This window comes from Caretta caretta, chromosome 2 (genome assembly GCF_965140235.1).
Source record: "Caretta caretta isolate rCarCar2 chromosome 2, rCarCar1.hap1, whole genome shotgun sequence".
Taxonomy (NCBI): Eukaryota; Metazoa; Chordata; order Testudines; family Cheloniidae; genus Caretta; species Caretta caretta.
Genome location: NC_134207.1, coordinates 261,793,844 through 261,820,849, shown reverse-complemented (window position 1 = coordinate 261,820,849; position 27,006 = coordinate 261,793,844). Strand labels below are relative to the sequence as shown.

At 42.1% G+C, this 27,006-nt stretch overlaps 1 protein-coding gene across 11 annotated transcripts in view; it reads left to right on the top strand.

Annotated features, from left to right (window-relative positions):
* The window catches only part of SEC22C (SEC22 homolog C, vesicle trafficking protein), a 195,311-nt gene that overhangs the window by 23,864 nt on the left and 144,441 nt on the right, over nt 1-27,006 (top strand). For 5 of the 11 annotated variants that reach the window (XR_012667314.1, XR_012667313.1, XM_075126042.1 and 2 more), the window contains exons 5-6: nt 3,132-3,250; nt 3,933-3,998. Coding sequence is in view for 9 of the 11 variants with exons in the window: in XM_075126042.1 (XP_074982143.1) it covers nt 3,132-3,250; nt 3,933-3,998 (185 nt within the window). In the remaining 2 variants the exon portion in view is untranslated. Of the gene's footprint in view, nt 1-3,131; nt 3,251-3,932; nt 3,999-4,829; nt 5,345-8,832; nt 13,952-27,006 lie in introns of those variants that run through there. The other 6 variants (XM_048837433.2, XM_048837431.2, XM_048837432.2 and 3 more) reach the window with 3 other exon arrangements.

The following is a 27,006-nucleotide window of genomic DNA, read 5'->3' as shown; positions in this document are numbered from 1 at the left end:
AACTATGGTAGAGGAGTAGATTTAAGTGTGCCTGAAATAATACGCATGGTGGAATTAAATTGTATGTCAGTCATCTTTGTGTGAGACAAGTAAGCCCATACTGGAGTGCAATACTCTACCGAATAACAGAGTGCCATGGCTGAAGTGTGTAACGTTTGGGCTTTGGCTCCCCATGTCATTCCAGCCAGTTTTCTGAGCAGGTTTGTGTATTTTGACCTGAGTCGCTGTCTTTATAAAATGGTCATGATATGTGAGAGTTCTATCCAATGTCATGCCTAGATAGACCAGGTGTGAATCACGCTTTATTCGCTGACCATTGAGAACTATATTCAGCTGTCTGCCCACTTGTTCATGATGTAAGTGGGAAACACTCAGCACAGTCTGTCTTCCACTTGGTATCAGGCGCAGCCAATGACAATCCGTCATAGCCACCATTTCTGCGTTTAGAACACACTCTCAGGTATATCAAAGGCATGTGACTGAGTGCCAAGGCATATGTCGTCTGCATGAACAAACTCGGCAACTTGAAATCAAGGGATAGCTAGACGAGGAAGGGAGAATCAATGCTCTTTTCTGGAAAATTGTGTCAGGAGGAATATGCACTATTGCTTATTTTAGTAAAACTTAATCCATCAAGAGTAATGTACAGTGAACTGTGTGTGCAGATCATTGAGAAAATAAAACATGCTGGTGCTGCTTATCTGACTAAACACTGTTCAGTGAGTCACTTCAATGTTAAATTTCATTGCTGTTTTTTATTATGCAAAGTCATATTTAAGTGACTGAGATACCTACACCATTGATTTCAGTGGAAACTTGTGTCCAGTAATGTTGCATGATGCTGGCATATTGCATCACAAAATTAATGTGGCTGCTGCCACAGCAGTGTCTGAGATAAAAGCAGATGTGTGGGTGAGTGCCAGATGAGTTAATTGCGTAGCCATTTATTAGCACTGATTTACACCACTGTATTCAAATAGCATTGAAGCTTTCTGTAAGCCCACATTGTCAAGGAAACCTCAGTTATAGGACAAGACTTTATTTTAATAAAAAAAAAAGTGAGTGAGTGAAATTCCTACTTTAAACTGTTCAGTATCACTGTATTAAACAGCTGCTGCATTCCATCCCAGCAGTGGCTGCATTTCACTAAAGAGTGAAATGTGGTGATATGCATTTATCTTATAGGGGAGCTCCTGACCTGGGGAGGCATAATATTTATACTGCTTTTTGAGACAGCTAGATTAAAGGTGCTATAAAACATACATAATTGGTTTTTTGCATTCCTATATTGCTACTAGTATGTATTTTTGAGGTGGAGTAAGATCACTTCTGGTTCTGAGGCCCTTCCAATAAAGGAATTGCTGCCTCTTAACTCTTTGCTCTTGTGTGTTTAAGTTTGATATTAACTAAGTTAATATTTAAACTTATTGTTTGTATCGATTTATATAATGCTCAAATACGTGAATTGGGTATTCTGTGTTTTCATGATTGCAGTTCCATCCTCTGCTGTTTTTTATAAATAAGTTTCTAGCCCTTATGGGTGTAAGGAAAACCTTTACTATTTTGTTTAGTCTTCTTGAAGCTACAATGAGCATAAAATGGTGCTGCACATTCTCTTCCCTGCTTGCAGGCTCTTTGCTACCTTAGCAATGCAAAGATGATGGAATCCAGCTACAACTGCTGAACTGAGACCCGAGCTGGTGGAGAGGAATTCTCAGTTGGCATAAAAGCCAGTGGAGCTACCTCCTGTGCCATCTGCCCCTTTCCCCAGGCATGAATGGTTGGTGAGGGTGCAAAGTGGACCTCCTCTATGCTCCACAGTTTGGGGATACCAGCCAGCTACTGGCTATAGCTGGGCTGAGGCCCGAACATCGTAAGAACTGGGGCGGCTCCTTGATGACCCGTCTCTTCTTTCTTGTATCTTGTGCATCTTGGTGTAAGAGAGAATTGGAGCCCAGTATCTGAGGTGTGAATTAGCCTGCTCAGCTCAGTGCTGGAGTTCCTTCAGAAGCCTAAGTGCAGGTTAATGTTGGCAGATAAGGTGCTTAAACCATCGATGATGGATGTGGGTACCAGCAGTGTAGCTGTTGTCGAGGGTTTGCTGGGATCAGGAACTAAAGCTACGTCTACACATCACACCACTTTCGGTGAAGCTGTGCGGTGCAGAGTGGATATGGTGTGCTTTTCACTGTGGTGAAGGTCTCTGGCAGAGGGCAGGTAGTGTGGAAAGGCTTCAGTTGCTCCCTGCTGCCAGAGCCTTTCACTGCCAGGAGGAAGGACTCTGGAAAGGGGGAGCAGTGGGGAAATGCTGAGCCTTTTCCGTTCTGCTGGTGCCTTTCTCTGCTGTACGGAAAGGCTTCAGCAGCGGAGAGCTACTGGAGCCTTTCCCTGCACTGTGGAAGGGCTTTGCAGTGGGACACTACACTGTTAAAAATAGCAGTGTAGGGGAGGCACAGCATGGGCCAGTAGAGAACATGTCTACGCTGCTATAGATACCTGTGTTGGAAGGCCTATGCACATATGTATACTACACGCCGCCAAAAGAATCCTGCGGTGTAGCTGCCCCCTAAGAGTTAAAGCCCCTTTCAGTCCCTATGTGTAAAGTCATCTCTGCCCACAAGGAGCAGCAAAGAGGAGATACTTCCCCTCTCCAGTGTCAAAAGCTGTAACTGCTTCTTGGGTGCAAGAACTGTAAGCCACCTCCCATGACTTCTGGATGCCAAAACCTCCAGCTTTTCTGCTGACAAGGAAGTGAAGTGTCTTCAATACAAAACTCTGTAGCATGCTGACAACTGAAAATTTAGGTGTGGCAAAAAATAAGCGACACTTAATATCCAGATACATAATGCAAGTGCTAATGGACTGATCGTATCATTCAGTCCATTAAAAATCACTTCAGTTTATTGGTAGCTGCTGTAGAATGTCCAGGTACCCTGAGAATTCAGCAATGAAGTGCAACAGAAACTGTGCGCCTTGCCACAAAATTAAAGTCCATCTTGCCAGAGAGTACACAAGGCCTTGAATATGCAACCCATAATTAGACTGAATTTGAGTTTCCTTATGAAAAAGGAATGAAGTAATTGGAATGAATTTTCAATAGTCTTTTTTTTTTTTTTTTAAATTGTCTGAAGCCCCTACCTACAGAATGCAACCTGTGACTCCTTTGGGGATTCTGTCTCTTGTTCTCAACATCATGTGTGGGGCTTTGAACCTCATTCGAGGAGTTCATCTAGCAGAGTATTCTTTTCAGGTAACCTTTTATTGACTTTTGAGTTGTAATGTGGGGAAAGGAGAGGAGGATTAGAGTTATACAGGTATCAGATCATCGGTGGCTATTGCACACCATAACTTTTCAAGTTATAATTTGTTTATCCGGAGAGCTTTATTCAGATCAGTGAATATACTTCATGCACTCTGATCTGTCAGAGCCTGAGTTTTTTGAGCTTCAGGGCATGTTGAAAAATCTTTTTTCCCTGGAGGGAGTGGAGTGATGTAGTTCATTTGAAAGGTGGAGGAGAATCTTTATTTTTGACATCCTGGAAGGATTTTATGTGGACATATTGTCCCACTTTAAAATGTCTGTTTTGATAAATTGCATGTGTTTCTTCGGATAGTGCACTTTTATATCTTTTAGAAAATACATTGTGGAATCAGCATAAAGTACCTCTTTAAAAAAAGTCTAAATCGTTTAGTGTTTCGCAGTTTTTATTTTGTGGCCTAAATTGATCCATACATCTCAATTTCCAGTATTTTGTTCAATGAATATTGATTTAACTCCAGTCTGACTTTGTATTCTGAGATTATGATGGTACCACAGTAGAATGAGAATAAGTATTTCTATAGAATGCACCTGTATAAAATGTCAAGCAGCACTTGGCATCAACTAAAACTCAGTAACTCTTAAAAAATTCTTCTTTATCTTCCCCAAACAGGAAGACCACGAGGGAACTGGAAATGTAATAGCATTTCTCCTTTCTTTTCTAGCCTGCATTTTTCAGGTATGTTAAATTTAGCTATTGTGCTCTGGCACTCTTCCTGCATTTTTCATCTACTGCGCTGCATCTAACAAACATTTGTCGAGTGTGATCAATGTGCAGAATAGGAGACTTCGAAGCACATTGTCTGTTCGCTGGCTGAAATTCTGTGCTTGGATGCATACAAGACACAGGAGCAAAAGTTGGGCATTGGGTAGATGCGGTCTACAAATGGAGCCTTCACACTTCTAACCCGTTAGGCACCTATTGACTTATAGCTCCTCTCAACCCCTCAGCTGTAAGTTTATCTATCCCTTTCATTGTACAGATATCTCAAGAACTATTCTGGTTTAAAATAGCCCCCACATAAACCACTAGTTAAATGAAAACTCCCCAAAGTAGCAATAGGTATGTTTTGTGCTATTCCAGCATTGTAGCGTTTTCTTTAAACCACTTGAAAAAGCAGGGTCATACAAACTTCAAAAGCCTTGAGCCATAATTTTAATTATATTAACTAGTTTTAAAACTCTTTCACACTTTAACATTTTCTAAAGAGAATCCTTAAGATACTGTAGCACAGACCTTGTTTTTCCATTGTTTCCCTGTCATGATATATGAATCACCAAAATTGTTTGTGAATCTGAGACAAATCCAGGGCCTGCTAGGTTTTATTCTAACACTGCCATTGACTCAGTGCAGCCTCGAATAAATCTCGTAACTTCTCAGCCTTGGTCTTTCTATCTGTAAAATGACAATTATGCACTGCAGGGCCCTCTTGGCTCCTACCCTTGTTGTGCTGACAAAGTCTCTCTGAGACCCTGGGCTTCGGTAACCACGGGTGCTGTTTATTTACAGGTTGTACTCCCACCATCTTCTCACCATACACCGCTTGGATTCTAGCGTCTGCACCCAGAGGGAAGAGCTATCCCTCTGCTTCCACTCCCTCGCTGCTCCTCCGCATCCTTCCTCCCAGCCTTTTATATAGCCCCAGGATAATTGGGTGGGCAGCTGTCTCCCAATTAGTTGCAGGTTTTCTCTAGCCAGCTCCAATTTACTTACCTTAATAGGGGCTGCCGTGACAGAGGGCTGAGTCAGCAGTTCTTGCCCAGCACCCTGTCACGTGCACATCTGTTTACTTTACAGAATAGCTTTTTTTGTCACCTATCTGCCAGTAAACAATCCTGAGGTCATATATGAAGATCCTTTTGCATTGCAGTCATGTTGGATATTGCAACAGACTCCTAGTCAGTAGGCAAAAGGCATTGCTGATGTTAATGGTGTAACTTACACATCAGCTGTGAGTGGTAAAGTAATAAGAAAAGGAGGACTTGTGGCACCTTAGAGACTAACCAATTTATTTGAGCATAAGCTTTCGTGAGCTACAGCTCACTTCAGCGGATGCATACTGTGGAAACTGCAGAAGACATTATATACACAGAGACCATGAAACAATACCTCCTCCCACCCCACTCTCCTGCTGGTAATAGCTTATCTAAAGTGATCACTCTCCTTACAATGTGTATGATAATCAAGGTGGGCCATTTCCAGCACAAATCCAAGTTTAACTAGAACGTCGGGGTGGGGGGGGGGTAGGAAAAAACAAGGGGAAATAGGCTACCTTGCATAATGACTTAGGGAGTCATTAATGACTGGGAGTGGCTATTTCCCCTTGTTTTTTCCAAACCCCCCCCCCCCCCCACGTTCTAGTTAAACTTGGATTTGTGCTGGAAATGGCCCACCTTGATTATCATACACATTGTAAGGAGAGTGATCACTTTAGATAAGCTATTACCAGCAGGACAGTGGGGTGGGAGGAGGTATTGTTTCATGGTCTCTGTGTATATAATGTCTTCTGCAGTTTCCACAGTATGCATCCGATGAAGTGAGCTGTAGCTCACGAAAGCTTATGCTCAAATAAATTGGTTAGTCTCTAAGGTGCCACAAGTACTCCTTTTCTTTTTGCGAATACAGACTAACACGGCTGTTACTCTGAAACCTGGTAAAGTAATGTAACTTACATTGATCTGGCATTTGATGGAGTGCAAAAATATGTTATGGGCAATTTAATACTACCTGTGGACCAGTTCTGGCATAAACAGGTGCAACTCACACAAAGATCTGTAACTTACGTTATACACATGACTGCTGAATTTAGCTTAAGAGACAAATCTCTGTGGGATCTGGTCCTGTTTTCAGGCTGTTTTAGCATGAGCTTGGCCCAATATCCAGTCTACTACTTTAATAGCATGTACAGCCCTCTTCCTCATTCTTTTAAGGTAGCTGCCAGATAATTATTTCTTCTTGCATTATTTCAAATGGTAACCGAAATCCCCTTCTCCTCTTCTCTGAGAGCTTTGCAAGAATTTGAGTAATCTTTTGTGCGGTATAGTGGAAGAACAAGCATTCATATTTGGCATTCCTTAGAGCTTTTGCATATTCATTTTCCAAATTATGTTCTTGGTTTTCTGATTCACATGGGTATAATGGATGAATGCTCACGTCTAAACAAGCCAACCTACAAATGAACAGCCGTCATCCTGATTTCAGGGTCATGTGGTGCTTGAATTGAGCTCAATTATTTGAGGAACTTGGACTTTGCATAACTGGTAAAATGGACTGAAAATGGGCAAAACTACATGCTCTAATTTATTTAAAAATAAGTCTGGAAACTTTAAACTTTAACTGTATTTAAATTCAACATTAGTATTTAGTCTTATCTTTGGACACTAACCTTCAGTGCTAAAATAGAGAAATTCTAGCCTATAACAAATTAACATTTCAAATATTAAATGCTTTAAAAACCTTGCTGTTTGACCAGCTCAGCCTTTCTTCAAATGAGTGAATTACTTTGGACACGCTCTCAAATCTACAGCGGAAAGAGCCAATATATTTATTGTGTATAGAATGCCACGTTAGTTTCTGCATAATCTAAGGTTTAGTCGGAAGACCAAGTTATGTTCTGTCATTACAGCCACTCAGTTCCACTGACTTAAGTGAAGTAGCACGAATGTGAGGGCAGAATTTGACTCTTGTTAAATCGCAATGACAGGCTTGATACAGTGCATCTTTACTGGAAAGTGCCAGATGCGGCTCTGTGATAAATGAGGCTTGGCACAGAGATGACGGTTTCCAAGAGGGATGAAGTAGTATTTCTTTAGGAGCTGAGGTCTTGGATTTAGGCTTGTGCATTATTGCCCTTTGAAAACCTGGCCAAATGTAAAATTGCAGAATTGCAATAAGTGTTTGTAATCGGCATAAATATAAAGCTCTAAGTGTGAATACAACTCCAGACCTCTTTCAAAGAACACCTTGCAAAAATGTAAATTAGTGAAGTATCACTTTCAGTATTTCTGTGTGGTGATTAATATGCTAGAAATATTTAGAAAACTATTTGCCATGTTAGGTTAACCTAGGCTGATAATGAAATGTACCTTTTAATATCTGATTTGTGTTTTGTCCAATCACAGAATTTCAGAAACTTAGTATTCTGGGCTTAGTCCTTTATTGTACCATATAGCTTCTAGCTTGGCTTGATTCTCTGACTGTGATTGAAGTTTTTTGCCCTTTAAATTCATTGGACTTTTCTGCCAAAATAAGGGGAGAGACAGTTAAGGTGAAACAACTCTTTGCTCTGGTACATGTGTAACCCATTTTTACTGTGGTTCTCTGTCTACTCTAATGGCTGGACCACTTAGAGGTGTGGATCTGCTGCTGGCTTTGAGATAACAAGGTCTGGGTCTCTTTAGCTCAGGCAGTAGAGTCTAATGCTTATAGATCCAGAGGTCCTACCTTTGGTCCTGACTGCTGGTGATCCATCCCGGGGTGGTACATATACATACAGTAAGAGAAGTAATTGCGTAGCTTATACTAATTTTTTGGGCCAGTATTTCACATAGTAGAAACTTCGTATTTTTTGGGTGATGTGAAGTGATCTGCTCCTAAAACTTGATGCCAGTCAGTTTCACCTTTTTACACAGAGTAGCTCTTTCTTGACTTTCCCATCTTCTTGGCTGAGAGTGGAAAATGCTAACAAACATTGTATTTTGGGCTCTTTGCCCTCTTAGATTATGGTAGGACAGAGTCATGAAGTGACCCTGCATACTCATACTCAGTGCAAAGTGCTGCGTATATAGCAATCCCACTTGTGTCACCAGCAAGGTTTGAACCCAAGACCTCCAGCAGACTAAAGCCCGAGTCTTGACTGCTTGAGCTAAACAAGTAACTCCTTTAGCTGGCACGCGTAATAGGCTCTTACCCTGTTATGTGGACCAGCCACTAGAGGAGAACACTTAAAACACACTGAACCAGTGGACTGTACCTGCACTGGGAATTTTTTGTTTTGTTCTGTTTAAATCTTGCTCTGAGTCTCTTGTTAGAAATTATATCCTCTAATATTTAAGTGAATTCTGGGATAAAATCACTGTTAATGTAGCCCTTTATTTTTGCCCAGAATAGGTACAGCAGAAGTGAGTAGAGGTTTGCCTCGAATCTCCCTGCCGTTGATTTTCAGCCTTAACCTACAAGGTTCACATCTGAGTCTTAGAATGTAGTTTAGCTTTCATACTTGTTTACTTCTTGCTAATCCTTTTTCGACTACCAACAAGGGTGCCAATTGCGCTGGTGGGTTTCTTTGTTGTGGATATGGTACCTGTTCAGTAGGATCTGGATTGAGGCCACCAATTCACTTCTGTTGGATGGATGGTCTTGTAATAGATAAGACTTGAAAAGAGCTTTAAGCTTTTTGTGTGCATTTTAGTAGCAGGTGAATCCCTAAATCATAGGTGCCAGTAGTTGTAAGCTGTGATCCTTGTCTGTGTATATTCAGTTTGCTAACATTGTTTCTCTGATGCTATTCCAGTGTTATTTGTACTTGTTCCATGGTTCATCAAGGAAGATGAAGGCATTTGTACTGTTTTTCTCCATTTGTCTATGCAACATTTACTTGTATGGATTAAGAAACATCTGGCAAATACTCTTTCACATAGGAGTGGCTTCTCTTTCTTCATATCAGATACTGACAAGGCAACTGATGGAGAAACAGCCTGATATTGGAGTATGAAAACACACATGGGATTCATCGCTCATATTTTAAAAAAACTTTTATTTACTTACACTAGCCAAAAATACTTTGGGGCATATTTTAAAACTGTACAACAATGGTTATCACCAGGGAGAGATTTTGAAATGAAACAACTCGAAATAAACTGTGCTCTTCTAATTAGTGTCAAATAGACATTCAGGGGATTAGTTGTACTTCAGCTGTGCATTGCAGACTATTTGCAAGCATTCGTAATGGAGGTTCTCACTACCATTGAGAATCTTCAGTACTCAATCTTTTCAATGTACTCCTTGACTAATACCAAACAGTCAGTCTCTCTTCATTTGTCTCATTTGCTTTGCAACAGTTCACTATTTCAGTGTGTTGCCCTGGAAGTTTGACAGAAAACATTGAAATTGTACTTTAAAACCGAGACTGATTAAAATTGTGGATAATAATGCTTAGCACTTTCATCTATAGATCCTAAGTTGCTCGACAGATGTAAACTAAGGAGGCATTTGCCATAATTAGTCAGTAATTGGTGGAAAAAATGCTTTTAGTGGGATTTTCAGGGTAATCCTACTAAGGTGAAATAGAATGATAGGGGTCTGAAGAAAAGAAAAGGTCAGGGGCCCTTTTAAAAACCATAAAGGATGTAAAATGTCTCTTGAGTAAACTGTACATCTTAATTGTTGGTATGGTGTGAGCTTATTGAGAAATTGTCAGTAAGTTTTTGAAGCTGCATAAACCAAACCAAAAAAACACACAACTGACCTTTCAGCCCAAGTGGCCTTTATTTCCCTGTTGAAGGTCACATTTTTTGAAAGGGTAATTATATGTTTGTTTGGTTTATACAGATAAATAAGTTTGGAAGATGTATTTTGTGACAACCCAGTGAGTTTTTCAACCTTTCAAAAGATATGTTATTAGCGATTAGAAATCCATTCCCCATCCTGGAAAGCAAGAGCAGGTTCTCTTTATTTTACATTTAAGCTCTCATGCTAAGGTTAATTTATGAGCATGCACTTTTGAATATAGTCATTAGGAACTGAATTTCTCCACCTCTGCTGCAGTGTATATTCTGGTATTTAATGTGCTGAAGTATACACTGAGATATAAAATGTATCTGAACACTTTTTTGATAAGTTTTCTCTGTATAAAGAATGTCTAACGTTTTGACACAGCTGTCTTTTGGAGGGTTAGTGGAGAATCATGAAACCTGAGAAATTACAGGAAGCTTGTAGTTGTAATACTGTGGAGGTAACCTCTTAATTTTTTCTCACTTAACCGTTTTATGGTAGTCCCATGTATTCTGTAGAATTTCATCCCCTTGCTGAGGAATTGTTCTTTCACTTAATGTCTCTACCTTTCATGTTTGCAGAGATTAAATTGATGGAGAGTTACCTTCCTGACTCTGTAGGCAGCTTAAATGTTAGTCAATATTATCTATTTCACTACTGACTATTATAGCAGAAACATCCAGCTAATATTTTAAACCAGACCCACACATTGTGTGCTAAAAGCCCTAACAACTGACTATCCAGCTGCCGAAACCTGCACCTTCCTCTGACAACTTGTGCAATGCAACTCTGTGCAGCCAATGCATAAATCTGTGCATAAAGATTTAAGTGACTGGATATTGTTTATGTCTGCTGTTCTAATAGTACAGCCTTTACTGTACCTAGTCCCATGCACTGCTACAGTGAAACAGAAGTATCAGGAGGTAGCTGTGTTAGTCTGTATCCACAAAAACAACAAGGAGTTTGGTGGCACCTTAAAGACTAACAGATTTATTTGCCACCGGACTCCTTGTTGTTTTAGAGAAATAGCAAAAGATTCTTCTATGTTTTTGGTACATGGAAAGGCACTGTGTAGTAAAGAAAACTGAGCTGAAATTCCAGGAGTAAATAAACTTTAAAAAGGGAAAAATATATCAGAAGGAAAGGGCTAAAATGAAACATCAGAAACAGTGGTGGGTAGAAACTTGGAGACCAGTGGAAACTTTAGCTTGATAGGAGACAGTAAGTTGGATGTGAAATTGTAAGATGATCGCCAAAAAGACCCTATGGTTGTAGGCTGCATGGGGTGAGGCATGTGTCAGAGCAGGGAAGGATCATAATCCTTTATGCAGCTCGGATGCAAGCACTCCTAGAATTATTTCATTCAGTTCCAGGTATCCGTAATGAAGACAGACATGCTGAAGGGTGTCCACAGAAGACTGTCCAGGTATTGATATTTGAAGAGAGAAGAGAAAGTCACTGCTTAGCATAGAAACTAAAGGGGTCAGCCTTTCTTGATGTTTGTCCTTCAGATATCAGGTCAGATGAGAAAGAAGTTAAGGCACAAGGAGGCACAACTAAGCCTAATAGAATGAAACTGAAAAGGAACATTTAGGTTGACTGTTGGGGAAAACTGCTTGATACTAAGGGCTTGTCTGCACTACCGCGTGGGGTCGATCTAAGACACACAACTTCAGCTACGTGAATAGCGTAGCTGAAGTAGACTTACTTAGATCTACTTACTACGGTGTCTTCACTGCAGTAAGTTGATGGCTGACGCTCTCCTGTCGACTCCGCTTGCGCTTCTTGTTCTGGTGGAGTACCAGAGTCGACAGGAGAGTGCTCAATGGTCAATTTATCGCATCTATACTAGACGCGATAAATCGACCCCCGCTGGATCGATCTCTGCCCGCCGATCCAGCGGGTAGTGTAGACGAGCCCTGAGATCTATTAAACTGTGTGGAATAGGCTAAGGTAGCCGTTCCCAGACTTCATGAATAACATAACATTTGCTTAAAAATTTGATGTTTGAAGTATCACTTGCAAATGTTTCCTTTTTTATTTTAGGACTTAACTGGTTTTTAATATTTCTGAACTCATAGTAAAATAAATGCCTAAGGAAGCCAGAAATTATAACCTCCTTTTTTAAACATTTCAAGTTCTTTATCGGTGTATCAAAAAGCACAATGAAGCAGCAATTGTTGATCTGTTTTGTATTACTCAAATTACAAGGAACAATTAAATGTCAAGAGACATGTTGACATATCTCTATATGCTGCCAAGCTATGTCAAGGCCTGACTTTTTAATATATCAATTCAAAGTTCCTCCTCATTCTTATCTGGACTATTGAAGAACATGAGCCAAAGTTCTTTACTTACATTTTGACAATATTTTTAAATTAAGAGCCAATCAAAATGTTTTGCATTTTCTCTGATAAAAATATAAAAGTACCATTAATGAGAAGGGTGTTCTTGCTTCACATATCAGGGTTGCTTTGTGTCAGGTAAGATTTTGCTGAGCTTCAGCTGAAGGTCTGGTCCTGCAGACCTAAGTTTCATCTTGTAGGTTTTTTTTTAATGGTGATCAGGGCAGAAATCCAGTTCTGTCAGGGAAACCTTTCTTAACATTCAGCCTAGTAGCACTTGTAACATGTTCTATTCATATGAATGGAGGTCTTATTAGAAAATAAGGCATGAAGATGACTAAGAGTAAACTTTTTTTTAATAATCCGTTTTCTAAATTTCCATACTAGGGTCTGCCTTGCTGATGTTACAGGACATGGTGCTCATACCTCTGGCTAGTCTTAACCAGGTGGCAGTGCATTGACTTAAATAGGGAAAGCTGTTCCTGCTAGGAAAAGGGGTAGGAGATTTACTTTGTACATGGACAAAACATTGTGGGGAATAACCTTAATGGCAGGATCTGATTTCTATGTCTCCCCTGATCCTGTTAGTGTTGTACTTGTCTCCACTAAATGTATTTGAGTAAAGCTAGTCTTGCATAGACTTGGGCACCTAGAACACTTAGGAATGTCAACACTGCTGTCTGGAGATGTGAATTCCAGCTCAAAAAGGACATACCTGCACTAGCTCTCATTCAGCTGGCGTACGTAGCCACGGTGTTACAAGTGGCCCACTGCCTTGAGTACATATGGTCCAAAATGTTAGGTTTAAGCATAATGAAATGAATCACTGGATTTGCCTACTGGAAGGATCATCCAACCCAAGAATCTTTAGGAAAACAATACAGCAAAATCTCTCAATACAACGTTCTGCTTTCCCAGTGGACCCTATGTCTGATGAATGGACAAACACCTAGTAGCGATTTGTTACAAAGGAGGTAGAATTGGCAGGGAACTATTCACAGGGAGATCTGGTTCTATAATGTGGGTAAGCCTGCCTTCAAAATCCATATTAGGGAACATACATGTAGCAATGTGTGTCCATTAATAGCTGAACACTTCTTCCAGCTTGGGTTGTGATTCAGGGACCAAGGAGAGGTCAAGTTAAGCATTGACTGTCCTAATTTTTTTTCTGTATTGTTTACACTGGCTTCTTGGTATGTTAATTCTGTGCACTGTGTGTGTGTGTGTGTGTATAATATATGTTTAAACTTTCTTTTGCTAAAACAGGAAAAGAGATAACATAGTTTTACATTTATATGAGTCCTTCAAGATTTAATAAAACAAGTGTTTTACTGTTTGAGAACAGAAAATCTGGATCAGAACACCAGGATTGTGCTTGTATTGAATCAGATCTTTAAAAGGAATCAAATTTTTGTCAGAACCTTGGACCATTTAAAATAATTTGATTATTTATCCACTTAATTCTCATTTTCAATTTTCACATTAAGTCTCTTGGAAACTCTGTTGTTCATCTAGAAACACAACACAAGAAAATAGGCCAAGAGTAAACCTTCCTTCCAGTTAAAATATTTAGAGTGCTTTGCCAACTTATGAAATATTGACCCGTTCTCCCCCTGCCTTTTTTAACCAAAGAGCTGTTAAGGTTTCTTGAAAGGCTGGCTGGTACCTTTTTAAAAAAAAAAAAAAACTTTTGCACTGCATTAACAATTGAACCTGTGTATATGTATGTAAAGTCATTTTTTGCATGTGTGTGTATATATGTACATAAGTATGAAAATAAATGACTTTTTGTAATGGCTGTGTTCATTTATATCTTCAGAAATTAGTGAAACACATCAGAAACAGGATAAACAAGCTTTTCATCAATGTTGCATCCTAAAATATAAATATACATACCAAACTCTTGACATACATAGTGAAGGCTGGAAAATATATCATGAGAATAACTTGAAGAGATAAGTTGAGCTTATTTAACAAATACATTTTAAAGCCAGTCTGGTTCAAATGTTGCCCTAACACTCACTGGGCAATCTGTGTGGGCTCTCTGTTTTTCATAGAGAGAAATGTATGCATGTGATCATGATGGGGTGCTTCAGTGACATGTTTCACCCTCTAAAACCTGCCCTTTAAAGTAATGGATGCTCATCCCTGGGGCTGTTTAAAATTGGACTGCACAAAGCACTAACAAGATCTATCTGATCTTGTTACCTATTCTGTTTAGGACCCAAAGCTACTAGTTGGAGCTGCTGTGGTGCGAAGGTTACATCAAAATAAGTTTATTTTTTAAAAGACCAAGTTCAATGGAATTGTTAAAGTCCACACACAGGAGATTTAAAAAAAAAAAAAAGTCCAAGTCTCATTAGAAAGATGTGCCCATAAAAAAATGAAATCCAGTATACAAAATTAAAAGGCAAGTCAGACTCCTTTTAGATCCACTTGGTGATTGTGTAAGGGAGTTGGGGTGATGTAATTTATGAGCCAAAGGTGTAAGTATAACTTGCATTTTCTTATACTCTCCTGTTAGCTTTTCATCCTACACTCCTCTCTTCCATCCCCTCAGCCAGAACTTTACATCAACCTAGGTTTCCTTAGAAGCAGTGATCCAAACCCAAAGGTGGATTACTGAGCCCTGTGCCCATTTTCCTATGTGTAAATATAAGGTGCTTTCTAAATTCCAAGGCCTTACCTTCGCTAGGAGAAAAGGTGTGTTTAACCCTTTAAAAGCCTAGTGTGGACAAAGTTGTAGTTTTACAACTACAGTAGTCTTAGCTTGTCCAGTTAAACCCTAGGTTTCCTGACAGCGTTTTCTGTGATCAGCTAACAATTTGTTAAAATACAACTGCCTTTTCTACTCTAAATGCATGTTAAAAATCTGCCCTTTTCCTACTGTAAACATGATCCAAGTTGATGTGGGATACCATGTGGTTGACTGGGCAACAAAATGGCTGATGAAATTCAGTGTTGATAAATACAAAGTAATGCATATTGGAAAACATAATAACTATACATATAAAATGATGGGGTCTGAATTAGCTGTTACCACTCGAGAGAGATCTTGGAGTCATTGTGGATAGTTCACTGAAAACATCCACTCAATGTGCAGCGGCAGTCCAAAAAAAAAAAAAAAGCCAACAATGTTGAGAATCATTAGGCAAGGGATAGATAAGACAGAAAATATCATATTGCCTCTACATAAATCCTTGGTACACCTACATCATGAATACTGCGTGCAGATCTGGTCTCCCGCATCTCAAAAGAGATTGGAATTGGAAAAGGTAAAGAAAAAAGCAACAAAAATGTTTAGGGGTATGGGATAGCTTACATATGAAGAGAGATTAATAAGGCTGGGGCTCATCAGCTTGGAAAAGAGACGACTAAGGGGGTATATGATAGAGGTGTATAAAATCATGACTGATGTGGAGACAGTAAATAAGGAAGTGTTATTTACTCATATAACACAAGAACTAGGGGTCACCAAATGAAATTAATAGGCAGCAGATTTAAAACAAACCAAAGGAAGTATTTTTTCACACAACGCACAGGCAACCTGTGGAACTCTGCCAGAGGATGTTGTGAAGGCCAAGACTATACCAGGGTTCAAAAAAGAACTAGGTAAGTTCAAGGCGGATAGGTCCATCAATGGTGATGGGCAGGGATGGTGTCCCTAGCCACTGCCAGAAGCTGGGAATGAGCGACAGGTGATGAATCACTCGATTACCTGTTCTGTTCATTCTGTGTGAAGCACCTGGCACTGACCACTGTCAGAAGATGAGATACTGGGCTAGATGGGCCTTTGGTCTGACCCAGTAGGGCCATTCTTATGTTGTTATACCATAAATGCACTGAAAGCCAGGTTACAGTAACAAGAAGGGTTTCTTCAGGTATGTTAGCAACAAGAAGAAGGTCAAGGAGAGCGTAGGCCCCTTAGTGAATGAGGGAGGCAACCTAGTGACCGAGGATGTGGAAAAAGCTAATGTACTCAATGCCTTTTTTGCCTCGGTCTTCACAGACAAGGTTAGTTCCCAGACTGCTGCACTGGGCAGCACAGTATGGGGAGGAGGTGGCCAGCCCTCTGTGGAGAAAGAAGTGGTTCAGGACTATTTGGAAAAGCTGGATGTGCTACATCCGAGGGTGCTAAAGGGGTTGGCTGATGTGATTGCAGAGCCATTGGCCATTATTTTTGAAAACTCATGGCAATTGGGAGAGGCCCCGGATGACTGGAAAAAGGCTAATGTAGTGCCCTTCTTTAAAAAAAGGGAAGGAGGAGGATCCGCGGAACTACAGGCCATTCAGCCTCACCTCAGTCCCTGGAAAAGTCATTGAGTAGGTCCTCAAGGAATCGGTTCTGAAGCACTTAGAGGAGAGGAAAGTGATCAGGAACAGCATGGCTTCACCAAGGGCAAGTCAGGCCTGACTAATCTAATTGCCTTCTATGAGGAGATAACTGGCTCTGGATGAGGGGAAAGCAGTGGATGTGTTATTCCTTGACTTTAGCAAAGCTTTTGATACAGTCTCCCACAGTATTCTTGCCAGCAAGTTAAAGAAGTATGGGCTGGATGAATGGACGATAAGGTGGATAGAAAGCTGGCTAGATCATCGGGCTCAATGGGTAGTGATCAATGGCTTCCCATCTAGTTGGCAGCTGGTATCAAGCGGAATGCCCCATGGGTCGGTCCTGGTGCCGATTTTGTTCAATATCTTCACTAACGATCTGGAGGATGGCATGGATTGCACCCTCAGCAAGTTGTCAGATGACACTAAACTGGGAGGAGTGGTAGATATGCTGGAAGGTAGGGATAGGATACAGAGGGACGTAGGCAAATTAGAGGATTGGGCCAAAAGAAATCTGATGAGGTTCAACCAGAACAAGTACAGAGTCCTGCACTTAGGATGGAAGAATCCCATGCACTGCTACTGACTAGGAACCGAATGGCTAGGCAACAGTTCTGCAGAAAAGGACCTAGGAGTTACAGTGGACAAGAAGCTGGATATGAGTCAGCAGTGTGCCCTTGTTGCTAAGAAGGCTGATGGCATTTTGGGCTGTATAAGTAGGAGCATTGCCAGCAGATCGAGGGATGTGATTATTCCCCTCTGTTCGGCATTGGTGAGCACTTATCTGGAATACTGTGTCCAGTTTTGGGCCCCACACTAAAAGAAGGATGTGGAAAAATTGGAAAGAGTCCAGCGAAGGGCAACAAAAATGATCAGGGGCTGGAGCACGTGACTTATGAGGAGAGGCTGAGGGAACTGAGATTATTTAGTCTGCAGAAGAGAAGAATGAGGTGGGATTTGATAGCTGCTTTCAACTAACTGAAGGGGGGTTCCAAAGAAGATGGATCTAGACTGTTCTGAGTGGTAGCAGATGACAGAACGAGGAGTAATGGTCTCAAATTGCAGTGTGGGAGGTTTTGGTTGCATATTAGGAAAAACTTTTTCGCAAGGAGGGTGGTGAAGCACTGGAATGGGTTACCTATGGAGGTGGTGGAATCTCCTTCCTTAGAGGTTTTTAAGGTCAGGCTTGACAAAGCCCTGGCTGGGATGACTTAGTTGGGGATTGGTCCTGCTTTTGGACAGGAGACTAGACGACCTCCTGAGGTCCCTTCCAACCCTGATATTATATGATACAGCAATTTCAACGCTAGCTTCACTTTTGAATGTGTCCTAGTGTACCTACCTTCAAAAGTTGAAGGGCTGAGTCAGCCTTGCTGAGATGCTAACTAGCGGTGCTGGAATGTGTATATATTTCCAACCTGAAGCTTAAACTACTGTGCTTACCCCTGCAGCCTTCAAAAGACACAACTAATGGAAGTGTTTCTGCTGTAACAAGGTACAATGTGGTAAAATGTAGATGGTAACAAATGAGAGCCTTATTCTTCTGAACTGCTCGGCCCTTAGAATTCTATATTTCTTGTAAATAAAGGACTGCTCAAAGCATGTTTCTTCTTGGGATGCTAACTGGAAAAGAGCAGCTGCTTTACCCTTTTTTCTTTTCCCTTGATGTTAGGGGAGAAAGCAATTACTGCTTCATTTTCTTTTGAAGATTCTGAGGAGAGGGGGCAGGAGGATGAGAGGAGTGTCATGCCAAAGGAGGAACAATTCCTCTGGTGATGAAAGAGTGCGATTTCATGAGAGAGCCTGCACATCTATGCCGTGCCCTGGGCATTTGGCAACTCGACTTTTGTGCTGATGCTTTCCTTTGAATGTGACCCAGTTACATCTAGAACTATGTTTGGTGCAATAATGGTCACTAGGAAAAGAAAAGCTTGGAATGCATTATTTGCTCCTGAGGCAGGTTTGATGAGTGTCCTGGTTACAAGTGAAAGAATCCAGCCACTGGTCCTTAAATGGATCACACTCATAGTGGCAAGCAGTCTGTTTAGGCCCCCAAATTTGTTTTCCTTAAGGGCAATCCTCAGGGGATACCATTTTAAGAATTCATCAGTCGCTGCCATATACCTGCAGTACTCACAGTGTGTGCCTGGGGCTAGAAGAGCAGAGAAGATGTTGTTATGCTCCCTGTGGAATAGCCAATGAGTTTTTAATGGTGACTACTATTTACAGCATTTCAGATGGTGCCTTTTAATATATATCAGAAATGAAAACAGCACGATCGCCGGGAAAGTTGGTTATTATTTAAGAGGAACAGTGATTGGAATGTGGCTGTACTAGCGTTTTCCATTCCGAATTTTGTTTTCATGCTTAGGTTTTTCATATCGGATTCTTAGACCCAAAAGCTGCTTTTGCCACACTTTAAATTTTCACTGTGTTTTTTTTAAAATGTCTTTTGTACATTTGCTTTTCACGTAAAGAGGAGCACTAGTTTTGGATACTTGAAACAGACAATTTTGAATAATGAAATGGTGAAAACTCTGATTTCTGCTACTACTAAGAATAAAAAGTAATAAACACAGGACCATGCCTAATTATATTTGGTAGAATAAAAGTCATTCTGTATAAGAGGAGGTGAGAAGGAGCAGAGAAGATAAAGGGACTGAAATAATGGCTATTAAAATGTAAAGCAGTAGTCCACATAGCACGGCACAAGTCTAGAGAGAGCGGCTGAGATTCATTCTTTCATTACACAATGAAATATATTAACATACAAAATCCTTTCTTTCAAGGGCTCTGGTATGAAATGGTTTAAAAAAAAAAAAGAAAGCAATTATGCAAAAAGTTCAGCTATGCAATACATTAGCGCTCATAAATATGCATTAGGAAAGGCAATCAAAGAGCCCTGTCCTGTGCAGTGCTGAACACTGTCAACTCCCACTTACTTGACTGAAAGTTGGGCATGCTGAGTCCCAGGCAGGATTGGATCTGAACAATCCACACTTGCCTGATGGCGAAGGCCAAAAAGTCTTTCAGTTCATGCAGCTCATTCAGATGTGGGAAGTGCAGGACACGTGACCTGCCATTCCCCATTGCTTCTAGAACTCAAGACCCACAGGTTGCTGGGATGGGCATCTCCTCTGGGTGTGGAATTCCCATTAATTCCAATTGCAGATGGAGGCTGTGCTTAGCAGAATGGACCCTATATATTCTAAATAAGCATCTGTTTTACATGTTCAGCCATCTCTTAAAGGTATATAACCATTATTCATGTAATATCCATCCAGGTACTTCTATGGCTCTTATCACCAGTGTCTGAGCACCTACGTATATGTGAGGGTAACGTCCAGAGTCCCCAGTCGAATCTGCAGTCCCATGGTGCTAGGTATTGTAGAAATGTTGAGGCAGACTCTGCGGAGCTTAAATCTGCGAAGGAGGAAAAAGTAAATATTTATTAGGCCACTCAGTGAGAGAGATTTTGGTCTGAGAAGTTTGTGTCTTAACAGCATGGAATTCCCTTCCAGAGGTGGAATCCCTCACTCAGAGTATTGTCCTATAAACTTATTTACTTAATTTTTGTGCTGCTTTATGATGATCCAACTTGCAGTTGTGTATTCCCATCCCCTGGGGCAGTGTATTCTTTGTCTTTGGGAAGGACCACTGTTTCCTCTATAACCTGGCTAGGGCAGAACAGTCAGTATTCGACAAATGATATGATGCCCATTCCATGTGATCTCTGTGGGTACTGACCATATCCAACTATAATCCACTGGGATGCAGACCCCTGTATGGCTTCAGCCCTGCTGCAACTTTGGAAAAGCTCTTCCTGTGACTTGCTAATGCAGAAGTGAGTCCATCACGCTGTCTGCAGTGTTGTTGGTTGTTCCCAAGACATTAGACAAGGTGGGTGAGGTAATATCTTTAATTGTACCAATTTCTGTGGGTGAGAGAGACAAGCTTACTGTCCAATTCAAGATACTACCTCACCCACCTTGTCTCCCTAATCCAGCAAGCTGTTAGACCTGGGAGCCTTATTTATTCCGGCTGGTCTTGCAGCACCTAAAGTTCTATTTCTCATTAGCTCTCCACACAGTCTTCTGCCCTGATTTGCATAACCAAGCCTTTGCACTCACATGGAGCCCATGATGTCAGTGGTTTCCACAGAGGGGCTCTCCTGCATGGAGCTCATTCCTGCATCAGTGTCACAAATTGTGCAGTGGGGATTGGGCTCATTAGAGGGCCGACTTCCAGGGCACCTTTCTGCTAATAACTGCAGTCAAGGACACAAACTGTGTTGCTTGATGCAGTGATTCAGGCAGGCATTGGCCAGGCAGCGCAGATAAAGTCTCAGATTTTTAGGAATTCCTGCAGTATTTCCTTTAGTTTATTGTCCATCTCCTTAACTTCCTGAAGGACATTGTATCTGTGTGATGGCGCAGTACCACACTGCACACAGGTCTGAGAGGAAGGGAAGAAAAAATACCCTAATCATTGGAAATTGCAGTGGGAATGCGATGAAATTTGAGACAAAGCACAACTAAAGAGTAGGGGCAAAATTCTCAAAAGTGCCACAGTGTCTTGGAAACTTGTCCCATTTCAGAAGCGACTTATTCCCAGATCCACAGAGGCACACAGGTGTCTAACTTGTAATGATTTCAGTGGCAAGTAAGCACTTAGATACCTTTGAGGATCTTGGCCCTACGGCCAGCTTTTCTGAAGTATTTTTAGGTGCCTAAAACTGTAGATAAGCGCCTGGTGGGCTTTTCAAGAGAGGGAGTCAGGCACTTTTGAAAATTCCCAGTGGGTGCTTCTCTGCACCTTTAGGCACCTCAAGCTACTTTTGAAAATCTGGCCCTGAGGCTCCGAAGCTCTCTGAAAGTCAATGGCACTTAGGCACCTATCTGTCACTTTTGCAAATGGGACTTTGGTCCCGAGTCACGTAGGTACGTTTTGGTATTTTCTCCCTCATTCCAGCTCTAGTATAGAAGTTCTTAAAGGATTGAGGCAGCTGAACTCTTCCTTACATCACCTCATTTTCTAATGAAAGTTTTATGTATATCTATTTCCTTCCTTAAGGAGAACAAATGCCATAAACACCCCCCCTCCCCCCACTTATTGCTAAAAAGACTTAATCCTGCTCTTGCTGGGTTCATTAGGGAGGTTTCCATTGACTTCATTAGGAGTAGGGTCACCTGAGATGACTATTAGCCGGTTCCATTGTATTTAACTCCTTGGTTACAGAGACGGTTTCACTAGGAAACAGGGTGCATTTTAAAATGTTAACACTACAACTTGCCTTGTCAAGGCTAGGATTTTAACACCTGTGTAAAACCTCTCTTTCCTAGTGTAGAAGTGGCGAAAGTGAAATGTGTTTTGAAGATCTCTCTAGTTGTGTTTCAAGCCTTTTTTACTTGCCAGTCTCTGTTGCAACCACTAAGAGGCATCAGCGTACAAGCTAATGCTGCATTTCTCAAGCCACTGGTGAATCAGACAGATGGAGAATCAGCAATGGGTCTTTTTAAAAAAAACCCAACCTTGCTATAACCTGCTATATAAGAGCAAGGTATTACTAGTTCATTACTATTCCTATCTATCAGTCTGTATGAGGTACTATCTTAGCTGTTTGTAGAGAGACTTGCGATACTCAGGAGAAAGGCACTAGGAGTGAAATCCTGGCCCTGTGAAGTCAGTGGGAATTTTGCCTTTGATTTTAGTGGGGCCGGGATGTCACCCAATAAACTTGCAAATGATTACAAATAAAGTTAATGTGAGCGTTAGATAATGAGTCAATTTTCACGGGTTTATAGCCCAATCCTTCTGCTACTGAAGATAACGGCAAAACTCCCATTGACGTAGAAGAGAGCCAGACTGGCCACACACAATCTCCCAGATTGTGAGGTGGGAACTCACACCAGCAGAGCAAACACGGCTATAGAAAATACAAGGAGGTGAGAAAATCCATTTGCCTCTTGGAGGGGCTAAAAGGATCCTTCCATCTTCAGAGACAGAGTGAGAGCCCCAACCCTTTAATGGAGACCTGTCTACTAATGCTGGGTGTCTGAGAGAGAACTTCAGGGCTTGGCAATGAAACATGGTTTGGCTGCTGTCCAGCTCTTGGATCCTTTCCACCTGCTGCTAGTGAAACTCAGGAGCAAGGACTTTTTGTCTTCCTCCAAAAATATTAGGCTTTTATGGAGATTTCTATATATTTTCCTCCCCATGTTTTAAATGAATGAGTGTGTCTTTCTGCCACATTCGATTGTTTCTAGAGTAAAGAACCAGCATTCAGCAGGCCTCGAAACTCCTGTTCTGATACTGTGGAAAATGCTCTTGTGACTCCAAACTCTAAAGTGGGCTCAGAAAGATCCCATTCACCATCAATGCCTTTGCAGGCTAAGGGTGTGTGTATGTTGCAGTCATAAACCTGCCGCTGACCTGTGCAGGGCTTGTGGGGCGGGGGCTAAGGTGCTGTTTAATTGCAGTGTAGGCATTGAGGCTTAGGTTGGAGCCTGGCTCTAGGACCCGTCCCGGAACAGGGGCTGCACCCAAGCCCAAACATCTACACCGCTGTTAAGCCCTTAGCCCAAGCCCATGTCAGCTGGCACAGGCCCAGTTATGGGGGTCTCATTGCAGAGTGGACATTCCCTAAAGAACTGATCCAAATTCCGCTGACTTCAGCAGGCTTTGGATTAGGTGCCACAGCCCAGATCCTGCAATGAGGTCCCTGGGGAGCTGATTGCAGGAAAAATTACTCTGCTATTCTGCTTGGTATAGCAACATGCTGAGAAATCCAGTGACCCTTTAGAGGGGGCTGCTGCTTTTCAGGGGGTCACTAGGCCCAACATGACCCGGCAGAAGGAGACACGTGTCCTGGCAGCCCACATTCTAAGTACCTTATGCTGCTCTCCCTTACATTGGTGCAACTCCCCTGGTTCCACTGGTGTTACTACTGTTTGACATCAGTGTAAATGAGCCTCATAGAAGTGTAGGACTGGAAGGAACCGCAGTAGGTCACCTAGTCCGGTCCCCTGCACTCAAGGCAGGGCTATGTAATCACTAGACCATTCCTGCCAGCTGCTTGTCTAACTGTTCTTAAAAACCTCCAACGATGGAGATTCTACAGCGTCCCTATGCAATTCGTTTCAGTGCTTAGCCACCCTGACAGGAAGTTTTTCCTAACGTCCATCCTAAACTGCCCCGGCTGCAATGTAAACTCATTGCTTCTTTTCCTATCCTCTGAAGTTAATGAGAACAATTTTTCACCGTCCTCCTTGTAACAACAAGAGAAGAGACTCACGCTGCCTAATAGGAAGTTAGTCCCATCCCGAATAGGATCTGTAGGTATCTTCTGGATTTTAAGAGCTGGATTCTTTGCCTCTGTTCCAGCCCCAGTTGTCAAACTGATAAATCTCCCTGGTGGGGGGGAATTTCTCCACTGGCATTTAGCTGGCAGCACTGATTTCTGTGCCAGCCTGTCTACCACCGGGTGTAGGGGGTATTTGGGGAATGGGAGGGGTGTGCCAGGGCCTGTAGGGGGCAGAACTCTACTAAGCTAAGCCAATTTGCTATTGGCATATGGTCTCCTACAGACCATAGCTAGCTGTTGTGGGTTAGAGCAGTGCTTAGGCTGCTCTAACTTTTCTTGAGGCTGGGGCAGCTTGAGAACCCAGGTCAGACCCTCTCCTGTCCTGTGCTGAGTAGATCTTGGTGCAGGAGGAAAGCTGGACCTAAATATATGTATTTTTAAAATGTACCCTTCACTGAGAAATAGGCATAATTAAAAATTCTCCATTTTGTGTGTGACACACCAACCCCTTCCCCCCTCCCCGCCCCCGACATAGGCTAAATGTCCAGAAAGATGCATTAATGTCGCACATGTAAAACCAGCAACTGTACGTCTGGTATGTCTGTTTATCCACAGAAATGAGACTGGTTGATAATATCATGCCAAAAATCCATACAAGGGATGCAGCAAATAGGAGAACTGCAAGCCCTGTTTTATTTTTAATTGCAATTAATTCATTTCCCTCTGCAGAATCAATTCATGTTTTTAACAGTTTTCAAGTATATAAACGTTTGTTACAAGGCAGAGGGAGAAATATTGTTCTCATTAACCTCTGAGGAGAGGACAAGAAGCAATGGGCTTAAATTGCAGCAAGGGAGGTTTAGGTTGGACATTAGGAAAAACTTCCTAACTGTCAGGGTAGTTAAGCACTGGAATAAATTGCCTAGGGAGGTTATGGAATCTCTGTCACTGGAGATTTTTAAGAGCAGGTCAAACAAACACCTGTCAGGGATGGTCTAGATAGCACTTAGTCCTGGCTTAAGTGCAGGGGACTAGACTAGAAGACCTCTCAAGGTCCCTTCCAGTCATTTGATTCTATGTTCTTTGGGCTCCATCCACCAAGGTGACACCCTAACAAACCTAATTGAACCCTAAAAGGCCACCTCACCACCCCAGGCTTCCACCTAGGAACTGATTGGGGGAGGGATAGCTCAGTGGTTTGAACATTGGCCTGCTAAACCCAGGGTTGTGAGTTCAATCCTTGAGGGGTCCATTTGGGATCGGGGCAAAAATTGGGGATTGGTCCTGTTTTGAGCAGGGGGTTGGACAAGATGACCTCCTGAGATCCCTTCCAAAACTGGTATTCTATGATCCGAAGTCCATGCTAGTGCTCCCAGTGACTTCAGTGGATTTTGGATCAGGCCCATGGTGACTCCCTGGCTACTTTATGGTATCTTGTGGGGGCAGTCTGTGACTCGAGTTCTGTGGGAAATGAGTGTCTTCCCTTTGGCTCATGCAGTTCAGTCCAAATCTTGTTACAATAAATTAAGTAGTTCCTAACTCTCCTCTGGGCTTCTAGGTGCAGTTTGACAAAGGTATTTAGGCTCCAAACTTCCATTGAAATCACTACATGCTCTGAACGCAGCCCCGCTCCCCATCCTGTCCCGCCAGCACAGAGGTGCTGTCATGGTGCAGTTAGCCAGTGGGACTCCTTGCCCGGTCTTCCGTGGGATCGTAGTGAAGATTAATCAGTGCTGCAGACCTGCACTTGGAGCTTGTCTTCACTAGGAAAAACGATGTGTTCTTACCATGTGTTAGCAAGCACGTGGTAACTAACCCCAGGTAAAAGCCTAGTGAAGTTGAGACGGTTGTAGTTTTAACACATCAGCAAGTAAACCCTAGGGCAGGGCTTCCCAACCAGGAATACCCAGAGGTCTTCTGGGAGGTACATATACTCCTCAAGATATTTGCCTAGTTTCACAACAGGCTACATAAAAAGCACTAGTGAAGTCAGTACAAACTAAAATGTCAAACAAACAATGACTTGTTTATATTGCTCTGTATACTGTACACTGAACTGTAAGTACAATATTTACGTTCCAATTGATTTATAATTACATGGTAAAAACGAGAAAGTCAGCAATTTTTCAGTGCTGTAACACTTGTGTTTTTATGTCTGATTTTGTAAGCAAGTAGTTTTTAAGTGAGGTGAAACTTGGGGGTGTGCAAGATGAATCAGACTCCTGGAAGAGGGACAGTGGTCTGGAAAGGTTGAGAGCCACCGCCCTAGGGACTCCCCATTAGAGAACAGCCCTAGGCTTTTTCTCCCCCTGATGCTCACACGGACATGAAGTATGAGTTGCACATGCACCTTTGAACATCTTCCTTAGAAACTTGGCACATCAGCCTGTTCTAAAACGAGTGCCATTGTAATTAAAAAAAGGGAGACATTATTGCTGGCCTAAGCAGCTGTGAGTCAGTGGATCACACGGAACTCATTTATGTTTTGGCAATGCCAGCATTGAAATAACAAGTCATCAAAGTAATGGAAAAGTTATCAGAGTGAGTGATTCATCCGCAGAATCTGCTCGAAGGGCTTCAGCTGGGTGATAATTAAATAAACCGGACAAGTCCTAATTAATTCTGGACATGGTTTGGTTTCGGGTGGATCATTGCAAGAGCGGTAGGTCGTTCTTGTTCGTCCACCAGCATGCAGGGGTGTGTCTTCCAGGACTTAGCCCAGATCTTTAAAGGTACTTTGGCATTGCTCCATCAGCATTGCAACGCCTAACCCCTCTGAGTAAGTCAACACAGCCCGGGGCGACGGATTTGGGCTCGCAGGGCGTGTGCTGCGGCACTAAAAACATCAGTGTAGATGTTGCAGCTCTGGCTGTGAAGCCTAGTGAGTGGGGGTGAGCTCAGCTCTGGCTCTGAGATCTGCTGCCACTCGCTGTGTAGAAGTACCTCCCTTTCCCCCCTCCGGGGCTGCCACTCAGAGGAATTTTCAGCCCCAAGGAAGGTGTCCGAGTTCCCTATACAATGGATGGGGAGAGCTAGGCACTTAAGGAAGGGATTTTCAGAAGCTGCCCAGCTGAGCAGGAGCTAGCCAGGGGTGAAATGCCAATGAGAGGGGCTTTGGTGTCTGTGCAGTTTACCCGGAGTGCCTGGCTGATGGGCCAGAGATAGATGTCTCCTGCCACGTGGGCTCCTTTCGGGGTTGGCTCTTCAGTGCCTG